We start from the raw sequence: 12714 nt of genomic DNA on the forward strand, positions 1-12714 counted from the left end.
AGCAGAGTGGGGAGAGAGAGAGAGAGAGAGAAAGAAACATTGATTGGCTGCCTCCTGGGCCAGGGATTGAACCCACAACCTGGGTATGTGCCCCAACTGGTACTCAAACCCACTACCCCTTGGTGTACTGGACAATGCTCCAACCAACTGAACCAAACTGGCCAGGGTGAAGAGATTTAATTTTTTTTACATATGCAATGATAACTGTGAAAACAGTTTGAAAATAAGCACTCTGGTATAAGTGTCTATAACTTACAAGTAAGATAGTTTCAAGTTTCCTCAGAAACAGGTTAGAAACTCATAACAAATGTTATTATGGTGACAGTTTCTTGGTCTATCCAACTTGTTCATAAGACTGTGGAAATACATGAATATGAAAAGTTTTTGCTTAAATGTCACTTCTTCATGGGGGCTTTCCTTGAGCATTATATCTAAAGATGGGCTCTCTCCAACTCCAATAGTCTCTGTCACAGCACTGATCAGTAACTGTCTATACAGTTTCTGTCTATACTAAACTGTGAGGTTCACCGCCAGGACAGGGGCTGTGTCGAACTAGTTCAGTGTTATTGCCCCCAGTGTCTGGTGACGCATGTAATAACAATTTCTTGCTTTAACTCAATCTTGGTATAAGCTTCATCTTACAGCAAACATGTGAAAAAGCCTTTTGTAGGATCCCATTTTCCTAAGCTTCCTGTATGTAGGCCCAAGTGCTCTCCAATCTATCCCCTAAAATTACTTATCTTTACTCAAGCTTCCTATACCTTGAGTATGAAAAATGTCAGCTAAGTGGTCACAGTGAAATACTGGTAATAATACAATAGCATTCTCGAAATCTTTAATTGGGAAAATTTTAGTCAATAAAATGAAAGGAAGTGAGGGGCTGAGACAACAATCCCATAAAGCAAGGGAGCTGTGCCTGGAAATGCTCTCCTGGGGACAATTCCCATAACCCATTTTAGCTTCTCAATATTCCTCCTAACCTGCAGTTGACCATTAATTCCCTGAAAGCTTAAGGTTGTTTTTTCTTTCCTTTCTTTTTTTAATACTCCCTGTGCCTGTGGCAGGGAGACTATGACAGGAAAACAATGTCACTCTATGTGTCCTAGATAGATTAGAGTTGGCGCTTATAACTCATAATTATATTTCAAGAACTACAACAAGTATTTTAGAGTAAACTCTCTTTAGGAGTCAGTGTCATATAGTTAGAGTACTGGCCTGTGTCAGGTGACTTTAGAGATGGTCTCAGCCATATCACAAATGCAACCTTAAGCCAAAAATAAGGTCTTTATGGAGATGAATTTATCTGAATAAAATTAAGAGCTATACTTCAGTGTTTTCCAGTTAGGAAATCCAATCATCCTAATGGTGCAAACATACTTGCCAAATACTCCATCTTTTCTCTCTAACAAAAAAGTCCTTTCTTCATATGCTTCCCCTGTGAACCTTACTCTTTTATGGTTCTGGACCACCCTTCTTTAAAAAGGCAAGCCTTGACTGCATGATTATTTTAGTCAACAATGGGCCTTGGCTAGTTTGTCATCTTTGAAAGTCCAAGTTACAATTTGAGTCTTTTCTTGTCTTGATATACTAATGATTAAACAGAGCATCGCCTATTCGGAGAACTATAAGTAGATTAGTAATGGCTGAAATGAAAGACACAATGAGAGGTGATATGAATAATTTGAGGTATGCAGATGTCATGCTGGGCCTGGGAAATCATAATAGAGAGATTATGTTAGAGAGAAAAGCACTGAACAGTGATATGATCAGAGCTACATTTTAGAAAGCTCTTTTTAGTTTCAGTAGAGAGAATTAATTACAGTGTAGTATGAATGAAGGCAGAAAGACCAAATGTAGCCACACACTAATGGGAGCAGGAGTCTGATTTAGGGTAGTAGAAGTGGGAGACAGAAAGAAGTGCATAGATTTGGGAGGTTAAGAGGTAGGTAATGCAGGAGGGTACAGAAAAAAAAGAGCACCAATTTGAAAGTCACAGTCCTAGGTCTCTGTGCAGAGTCGTATGACCGTGAATGAGTGGTTTTACAAAGTTGTATCTCAGTTTTCTTACATAGGAAATAATAGCTTATAAATAAGTAATGACTTTAGCTGTAAAAATAGCTGTAGAAAAAAGAACTGAGAGTGGAATTTAGGGTGGCAAGAATGAAAACAGTTTAATTTTTCCAACTTATAATAATGCATTAAAACACAAGGACTTAAAAAATCAAATCCAGGTTCATATTCAGGGGTGGAAAGTTCTGCTTAAGAGAGTTATAAAAGACAGATTGCTAGAAAAATTAAATTTGACTGTATTAAAAAAATTAAATTTACCGAAAATAAACCCAAACAATATTAACTTTAAAAATGCTACTAAGTAGACCAAAAGGCAAAAACAAATTAGAATAATAATGCTCAAAAAAATACCATACCGTTTTTTAAATTGGGAGCTTACGATGACTATGGGAAAGCAAAGGCAAACTAGCAGTTATTTTAAAATAATGTCAAAAATTTAACTCTAACCAAAATACCTATAATTTTATATCATTTAGACAATGATTGTCTTGAGAATAAGACTGCTTTAGATATACATGGTCTTTAACAAATAAGTGAAACTAATTACAAATAAGTAAAACAAACCAAAAGCTACTATAAACATTCAACATCTGTTAACTTTTCAAGAGAAACAGCTCTTGTACACTGAATGAGAAACATTCCTTTGGCTAGGCACATCGGCTGTTTTCTCTGAAGTGCTTTACCCAGAACATGGCTTGGGTACTCTGATGGAGACTGTTGCATAATCCATACTATATTTTATTGTCTTTTTTTGATTACCCTTTTAAAGTTATATAAACACCTCTGTTAGTATCACCTTAAGATGAGTATAGCATTAAAAAAAAGTGCTGTGTTCTTCTAGAGAAGATATTCTTAATGTTGTATCAAATGAAATGACTTAAAAAAAGGCAAAACTGTATGAATGTGACCTCCCCAAAGTCCCATCTGAGAGAAGATCTCTATTGCTCTATGACCTGGTTCTCACAGGCATCTATGACCCAAAAAGTCAGAATTACTGTTTTGAAGGAAAAGTGGAATATGAATTTTATAAAGCAGCTAACTCTGTTGTGCTCCTTTATACACCTTTATTTGGCTACTAATGTCTACGTGATTATTACTTAGAATATTATTACACTATTATTTATCAACCATCTATTATGTGTTAAGTAATGCTAGGCCTTTGCGTACAGTATTTAATTTCACAGTGCCTTAAATATATTTTAAAGATGAGAAAGTAAGACAACGAAGTAAAACAACTTGTCCAAAAACACAGTGAGTGTTAAGAGTCAGTACCCAACACAACCATCAAGTCACCCAACGCCAAAGCCTATCCTCTTTCCAACATTTACATTCTCTCCAGAAGGAATATTCAAAAGCACTCTATCAATTAAGTTATATTATAAAATGTCATTAATTTAATTCCTAATCTACTGAACTAACTGGCTGGTATGCTTTCAGTTAGATATTTTGAAGACTTCTAAAATTACTGAAGTGTAGATTCGGTTATTGGCTGGCCTTTAACGAATCTCTACACCAAGGAACTATTCAGTCTCTATTTGTTTTTGTCTTTTTTCTTAAGAAACAGGGTGTCTGCTGCTTGCTGCTCCTTTCAATGTCATCACTGACTAACCTTGCTGGTCTCCTCTATCTCTAGTCTGAGCTTTAATGCTAAAAAAAAAGGCATTTACAGCTATTGCTATCAATTTTTCTGGTCATAGTGCATTGGCTAGTATCTTTGAATTTATCTGAATACCAATGATCACTAGCTGCATCCATTTGTTACTGAATATTTTAAACTTTATTTCATTGTATTCATTTTCAGTCTAGTGCTCTTCTGGAAATTTGAAGATTCTAGGATTAGATACCAATTAGCTGATACATGGTATAGAATTTCAGAAGAGCAACATCAAAGTAAAGTTGCGTCTCCTTTAAAAAAAAAAAAGAGTGTGAAGGTCCTGGTCCAATGGCTCAATTGGCTGGAGCATTGTCCCATACAGCAAAAAGTTGTGGGCTTCATTCCTGGTCAGGGAACATATGAGAGGCAACTGATTGATGTTTCCCTCTCTCTTTCTCCCCCTCCCTTTCCCTCTCTCTCTAAAATCAATAAACATATCCTCAGGCAAGGATTAAAAAACACGTAAAGAAGTTCTTTTAAACTATTAGGTATCTGAATAAAAATTAATTACTCTGTAGCAGTTTTCTGCTAGTTGCTTATTCCACATTTATTTACCCCTTCTTTTATTAAGAGAACTCTAATTTTGTTCTGGGTAACAATGTGGATAACGTATCCAGCAAAAACACTCACCTCTCCAGGTACCCTTGGATCTAGGGATAACCAGCCATGTGACAATTCGAGCTATTAAGATATGTCTATTATGAATTTTTGAAAAAAACTTGCTCTCCCAATACAGATATCCCTCAAGCTTTCTTCCTTTCCTCTTCTGGCCTAAGTCTGAACTTGAGACTAAAGACGGAATAGTGATATCACAACTATGAAATGACGAGTATAATGGTGACACTAATGGTATTTTGGAGGTACTGTATTAGGAATGAACTGCATATTCCCAAGACTTATTATTGTAAGGGAGCAAAATGTAGCCCTAAGTATAAGACATTAAAGTCAGATTTGTGGCTGCACACAATTTTTACCTGATTCAGCCATTGATCATCATTACTCATCACTACATTTTATAAATATAACCTTTTGCTCTCTAGGTAGAATATCTTCAGTTTAGCACATACACATGTGCATACAGCTTTCAAATTAGCTTTCTTTAGCCATAGTACAAGTAATGGTGACCACATTTAAAATTTATTATTTTGCACAAAATATCAAGTATTAAAACGAACTAAAATTACCTAGATGATTATTCCTCAAGTACAGTTTGAAATAAAATTACTTTTTTCTAACTCAAGAGCTACCTCATAAAATGATGCAATCACTTAAGAATAACAACATTTGAAGGTGACTCTACTTTTCTGAAAATACAGAAAAGGCAAATCTAGCAGGTAATTAGCAAGGCAGGAGGTATATTCAGTTAAAAAACAGTAAAATTAGTCAATTATATCTAAGAGAGACGGAGTAATAGTTGTCTTATGACAGGTATCTACTCAAGAACAAAGACAATGAGTTCAAAGAGCTCAGTTCTCACAAAATAAACCAAATATTTCATTCTATTGTGCTTTGCAGATACTGAATTTTCATCAACATTGAGATAATACTCTCCACCAGCAAAAAGATTATGACTCAATGAGGGCTCAGATGATGGTTAGCATTTTTTTTGCAATAAAGTACTTTTAAATGAAGGTATAACCTTTTTTAAAATATGTATATATAATGCTGTTGCACACAATAAACTATCGTATAGCGTCAACATAATTTTTATATGCACTGGGAAAAATTTGTGACTTGCTTCACTGCGATATTTGCTTAACTGCAGTGGTGTGAAAATGAACCCACAATATATCTCTGAGGTATGCCCGTAAAACATGTCTGTACCTTTGGAATATCACCATTTTGACCTAAGAGTCTCATTTCAGTTTCCACACGATGGAGCCAATTAGTATTCTCATCAAATTGCTTCAATTCCTCCTCCCTTTTCTTCTGTAGGTAGCAGCGACGAGTTTTCAACACTGCAAGTCTGTGATCTCGTTTGCAAGTAGCCTGAAAAACAATGCATTTAAGTTTACCTCATTGTTAGGATATCAGATGCATGTGGTATTGGTAAAGTAGTATATTTTCTCATAAGTGTGCTATTGCACTCTATTAAGTAAGGCTATACTTTTGTACTTAAAGCTATTCCCTCTTTGAAATCTCACAATACTACTGCTTGCAGGAAAAGAAAAATTGAGTTGTGAGTCATTTCATAAAATTCCATGTTGAGAGTTTATGGCTTTAAGAAACACAATGGCCAAATTGAAGACTATAAATAACGTGTGTGTGTGCTAAAATATATTCTTTCAAATGTTTCATTTGAAAATTCCATACAAGGTCTGATAAGTCCCATGATTTTCCCACTCAAAATTAAAATAGATGCAGGTCCTGTTCTTGTCTTTGCTCCAGTTTGAAAGATGTAAAGAAGTAGTGTTCTACTGTCTGGTTTTGTCAATAAGGCCTTTAGGTTGGCTGGTGCAGAAACTGGGGCTTGTATCAGGGTGGTCATAAAGATCTGATCTTGCCTGATGCATAATGGGTATTCCAAGTATTTTCGGTGTTTTACCTAGGCCTGAATTGAGGGCAAAACTGGCCCTTCGGTTTCTTACCCCAAGGGTCTTGTACACTTTCATAGGAACTGTGGGCCAGAGTAGCTTGACCTGTCTGGGCTATTTGCCAAAAAGACACCGAAGTCGATAATTATCAAATATGATGGCTGGACCCTAGACAATAGATCCCCATGGATTACAGTATGTTCCTGCAGCTGATTTTGGAAGTAGAGAACTACATGAATGAAAAAAAAAAGAGCAGGAACTGCCTTAGAACTTGGTCAAAGACCTTACTCTCTTTAGGGGATAATTTCTTCCTCCTTTTTACTTTTAATAAAAGAAGTATTGACATTTTTGGGAAAAGCAAGGAACTAAGGAGATTTGCAAAAATGCAAAAGAATGTCCCTCTTCTCACTGTCTCTTTTTGTTTGTTTTAGAAAACATACTCAGTTATTTTTCATTAAAGTGTTACTTATGTTATCATGCAATGGGTTCAACTACTTTTAAGTTAATTAAGACAATTTAAAAATAATCATGTATTTTTGTAAATCTGAGTTTAAATTTCTAATATGGAAATATTGGTAGATGGAACCCCCATAAACAAAAGCTCTTTGAGGCCCTAAACAATTTCTTTAAAGCAGAAAGGGGTGCTGAAAGCTAAAAGGTTTGGAGCTGCTGCTATAACAGAAGTAGGATATGTGGCTCTTGACTTTCTTCTGCCAATTAGCAGGTTTGAAAGCTTAGGCCAGTCACTTTCAGTGGGTACTCAGTTACCTCATCTGGAAAATGAACAAAAGTACTGTACCTGCCTGAAGGAAGGCTGTTAAATCAAATTGTCTTTATTTTGCTTTAACAATGATAAATGTTGTAGGTACTCTTAGAAATCAGGGCAGAAAATGATCTGTGGGACTGATGGCAGTCAATATTTAATACTGAAACACCCTAAAAAGTATGTTTTTGAGTTGTGATTTCTCTTGTTCATCCTCTATGGTGGTTTTCTGTGGGGATATTTCCATCAGGACCCTCCTATAGAATCACTGTTTTGACCTAAAGAGCAACTGTTTGGGAATAAATTGTAAAATACACATGTTAAACCCTGACATTATAAAGTAAAACATTTCCTGTTAGGTTTCAAAGAGCTTTACATATTTTATTAACAAAATCCCCAGAATTACCACAGAAGGTCTTGGGCGTGAATTTATAATTCTAATATTTAGGTGTTACTGCTGCTTTGTGCAAAAAGATGACTGACCAACATGGTAAAGTCACTATTTCACTAAACATAAAATGCAGATTATCTTGACATGGCCATAAAATTACCCAGAGCTTCACTTTAACACTAATCTCAGAGTCCACACTCTAGAACAACTTACAGCTGAATCAATGTTATGAGATTCGTTTAGCAATGCTGATAATAAATCTCTTTTGGAGAGGGTCCAAGAGAGATATAAAAGTCCTTACCTTAGCAAGCAGTTTAGTAAGACTAAACGGTGACACTGCTGTGTGTGAAAACAAATAAAACATACACACAAACACACATAAACTCAGCTTCAAGATGTCTTTCTGTTTTTCAATAGTTCATAACCAATAAACTTAAGAGGTTTTATCTCCATGGTTTACCTAGGCTCCTAAGAATTGGAACATGTTATTGAAATGAACAAATGTAGGAAATCATAAAAGATAAGTGGGTTGAAAAAAGGCTACTAAGCAGAATAAACATGAAAACAGAAAAAAATTAAAGAAGCGGGCCAAACCCATACTACTACCAAGTCTTACTCTTTTTAAGCACTCACATTAATATGCAATGGGGTAAAACAGTAAAATAACAGTATTGAAATTAGTTTGGAATTAAATAGACCAAATTTGTTAATTGTACTAAATAATATTCAAATGATTTAAAAATGGCAGTCTGATTCTAAGCTCTAATAATGCACTACTCCTCTGATTCAAACACTGGCTTTTAACTACAAAAATAGATCGTAAAATTCCTGGCAACCAAAGTTTCCACAATCTGGCCCACTAGCCTATGTTTCCAATTGATTGTCAATAATTTCCAATATGGCAAATATATCATGTGCCATTCCCAATCCAGTCATAATGGCTGCTACTCTAGCAACTTCAGAAATAGAGAGGAAGAGTACAGCAATCAATCAATAATATCTACATTGGATAAGGGATTGGGAATTGACAGAAGTTTTGAGTATAGTTATGTACTTCCATATACACTGTCCCACAAATATACTGTGTGCTCTGGTCAAACTGATATCCTACCTAGAATATACTATTTCTATCTTTTTTTCTCCCGTTGATATTCTCATGCAAGGCCCAGTATAAATCTCCTTTCTTCACCAGGCAGCCTTTCTTAACCACAACTGGAAGCCACTGTTTTCTCCTTTGAGTAGCTATAGCATTTATAGTACTTAGCGAATAGCAGAATGATTAAGAGGGCAGACTCTGAGGTCACACAGCTGGGGTTTAATATTGGTTCGGACACATCAATTAGGTATATTTAACCCAGACAACTCAGTTTCAGTTGCTCACAAATGGTGATAATATAGGATCTACCTCACAGGCTTGTAAAAAATACTACAGGAATCATCCCATGCAAAGGACTTTGAAAAGTGTCTGGCACCTAGTGCTCAATAACAGTAGTTTTTTTTTTTTTTTTTTTTACTATTGCACAATTACTACTTACATGACAATCAGTGCCTTATTTTTATATTATTTTATTGCTTCAACTAGCTTATAAGCAATTTAAGGGCAGACAATGTCTCATATTTTTCTTTCCATACAGTGGCTAGTATAATGCTTTGCATTTAAACAAGTATTCATAAAAGCTGTTGTTAAAGGTTAAGACACTAAGTCAGAATCAGATTCCCATGATTGAATTTGCCTTTTTCTTTCTTTCAAGAAATAAATCAGATAATTACACTTTTGGATAATTGACATTTAATGGATACCTACACAAAATCAAAAAGAATTATTATCCCTGCTGAAAATTAATCTATAAGTGCAAATAACTGAGATAAAGTATACAATTTTTAGATTATATAATATAGCACTATTTGAGAATTCCACTTAGCAGACACCTGAAAGGGGTTCATAACAATAGATTGATATATTAATCATATGAGATATTCTGTTATTTGGAAGTCATAAGGCTATCAAAAATACTGGCAAGCATTTTGCAGTTCAAGAAAGTTAAAGTACACATACACTAACAAATCTCAAACAAAGATATAAATTCAGTTTTCTTCTGCCTTTAAAGGACCTGAGCAACATTTTAAATGCACTTTGAAAAACAAAATTACAAATAAGTTTTCTGTATTCAGTATATTATTGACTACGGAAAATAGACACTATGTACGGTAGTCCATCTCTCGGGCAAGCTTGTCCTGCACAAGTGAAACTTTGTACCCTCTGTACTCTGGTTTCACCTTCCCCACAGCATCTGGCAACCACCATTCTACTCTCTACTTCTGAGCTGGACTATTTTAAATTTTTCATATAAATGGTATCAGGTAGACTATGTCCTTCTGTGTCTGGCCTATTTCACTTAGCATGTCCTACAGGTTCATCTATGTTGTTAAAAATGGCAGGATTTTCCTCCTCTTTTTATTTTTTTTTAAAGCTAAATGATATTCTATTGTTGTATACTTAAAAATTGCTAAGAGGATAGATCTTATGTTAATTGTTATTAAAATAATACTAGTAATTATAAAGAGGATGGGAGGAAGCTTTAGTAGGCAATGTATAGTCTTATGGCACAGACTGCGGTGATGGTTTCAATACTGTATACAACTTGATGGTTTTGAAACCATCAAGAGTTTTTTTGAATGTCTGTCATACACTGAAAAATTGGTTTTAAAAAAAAGGCATTTTTAATAAGATAATAATAAATGTATACTCAGTAAATAAATTACTAATTTTGGTAACATAGTTTAACAGGTGATAAACTGGTACTAAGGATACACTGATAAATATTTCATGATTAATTTCTTAGTATATCACATCTTTACTATTATATAGGCTGAGACAAAACTGAAATACTAGTTTTTTAAAGCACTGTTTAAAATTTGACAGCTTTCAGACATTAAAAAATGTAAAAAATTTTATATAAAATTGTTATTTCTGGGAAGGTAAAAAAAGAAGAAAACACACTTGGGGTGGTGGTCTAACAGGACTTGGAAGTTATAAGAGGAAGTTTTTTAATAAGTAATATATGAATGTATTTCATACAATAGCTATGTAATTAAATTACATACATACATAAAAAATAAAATTAACCTGATCCTCAATGAACACTAAAACTGAGGCAAGTAATTATCTAGTATTTTCAAAATGCTTATTTTTCTGATCTTTGGTGACCTGGCTCTGCACACGTCCAGGTATACAATTTTATTTTTATCATGCTTAGAACTTATGTTACTTGAATTTACAACTTACTAGTCCTAAAAAATTCTGAGCCTTAAATTTTACATATTAGTTTCTCCTTTTGCACTAATATATCTACTTCAGAATATCTATTAGATAAATGCATGAAATTTTTGTCTACCCTTTTGTTCACATTTGCTATCTTTTTATCTTGTGATTTCCTCAGATCTCCCAGTTCCGTAATTCTCTCTTTAGCTATATCTAACATGCAAAAAGCATAGGGATAAGAGCACAGGCTCTGGAATCAGCTTTCTTGAGTTCATATCATAGCTCTGACACCTATGAGCTCTGTGACCTTGGGCAAAATGAATTCTATGTGCCTTGTTTCCTTAATTGTGCCTTAATTGTGAGGATAATATAATGTATTTCCTAAAATTTTCTGAGAATTAAATGAGTTAGTATAAAGTGCTTAAAACATTGTATTGTATCTATAAAGCAAATTTTAAAAATTTCATTAAATAGATCTTTAATTTCTTGGCATTTCATTTTTTTTGGCATTTCATTTCATTTTGTTTTCTTCTTCCAACATGAATGTTTTTTATCTTTGGTTCAATTATTGTTAATTATTTTTGATGACCTCATTTATAGTTTTTGTCAGATTGCTCTATTATCTGATTTAGGGTATTCTGTTATATTTGCTAAGTCTGCTGATATGCTTATGACAGAATGTTCCACCATATGTTTGGAATTTTGGACAGTAAGTTCTCATTGGTAGTTTGAGTTGAGGGTCTGTTTCATGAGGCTCATTTTGCATTGCTTCTGCCCAGTTTCCCATAGATTATCACTGGTCTGATACCATTTTCTATGCTAATTTCTCACCTTAGAAATTTGCTAAAGAAAACACAAGGACTGTAAAAATTAAAATCTCAAATTCTCTGAAAAGTATATCTATAGTGAAAGTCTTCCAATGACACTTTTTTTCTGTATCCCAGGCTTGGTTCCTTGTCTTCTTCTGCTAGTTGGTAAGATATTTTTTTCCCGGTGTACTTTCAATACGAAGGGTGCAAGTCTCTCATGTTCCCAGCTCTATGTTGTGACTGTCATTTCTAACTCCCTGTCTCCCTTGTGTCCATTACCTAAGTAGTGTATATCAAAGACAAAGTAGTAAAAGTGGTTTGTGTGTGAGGAGGGAGGGCAGAGTACTACTGCATTAAATAAAATCAACTAAAAGTTGGTCTGCTGTTTTTAGCATCACACCATGGAAATTCTAACAATGTCAGTGATAAAATATTCTTCCCTGGGAAAAAAATCTGCCATTGGTCTAGTTGTAAACTATTGCCTGCATCTGGGGTAGACTGCACCTGCTGTACCACCTTTGGTACTCAACTCTCCTTGTTTTAACTTCATTCATGTTAGGCATTTCATCATCCCTTATAGAAGCAAGCTGCCACTGATTTTCTTTCCTGTACATTTAACTATGTCTTTAGAACAATGTTTGCTGCACTTCCTCCAGAACTTCCAGGTGGTTGTAGAGAATGGGCGATTCAGTAACACTGCCTATCAAATTTCTAGAATAGGAAGTTCCCATGTTTTTACATTGTCTAAAATTTAAATTAAAAGTTGTTAAATACCTTTTCTACTTTGTCTTCAGAGCACATCATTTCTATTTGTTTATGGCACTGTTGTTGATAAAATGACTTAAGTTCATTTTCTTTAAGTAACATTTCCAACTTCAGATATTCTTGCCTAATCTCTTCTCGATTCTGGAACAAGCAGTTTAGAATTTCTTGAAATCTACAAACAATAAAACACATTAGAGAATCCCACTAATTTTGTGCTAGATGAGAGTTTACTTAATGAAATTCATGAACAAAAGATATAACACTCAGAATGAGACGCGATGATAAATGGCAAATTGGTTAAAGTGAATGTTTTCTATTAAATGACAAAAATGTTTGGAAAAGGTTATTAACTATTTTTACTATCCTGGTTTTCTCTCCTTTAAGAAAATTCATGTTGTTAAAGATATAAGTATTATAAGGCCTCTGTTATTAGTCATACACTGTATTTTGCTTAACAAAAATAAAA

The 12714-nt window shown here is 34.3% G+C and overlaps 1 protein-coding gene across 4 annotated transcripts in view; it reads right to left on the reverse strand.

Moving 5' to 3' along the window:
• KIF18A (kinesin family member 18A) overlaps positions 1-12714 on the reverse strand; it is a 70486-nt gene that overhangs the window by 32897 nt on the left and 24875 nt on the right. For all 4 annotated transcript variants that reach the window (XM_016206159.2, XM_016206161.2, XM_087821795.1 and 1 more), the window contains 2 exons: positions 12258-12420; positions 5549-5713 (listed from right to left, as the gene is read on the reverse strand). In XM_016206159.2, the coding sequence (XP_016061645.2) occupies positions 5549-5713; positions 12258-12420 (328 nt within the window). The remainder of the gene's footprint in view (positions 1-5548; positions 5714-12257; positions 12421-12714) is intronic.

The sequence above is a fragment of the Miniopterus natalensis genome, chromosome 11 (assembly GCF_054644295.1).
Source record: "Miniopterus natalensis isolate mMinNat1 chromosome 11, mMinNat1.hap1, whole genome shotgun sequence".
NCBI classification, from domain to species: Eukaryota; Metazoa; Chordata; class Mammalia; order Chiroptera; family Miniopteridae; genus Miniopterus; species Miniopterus natalensis.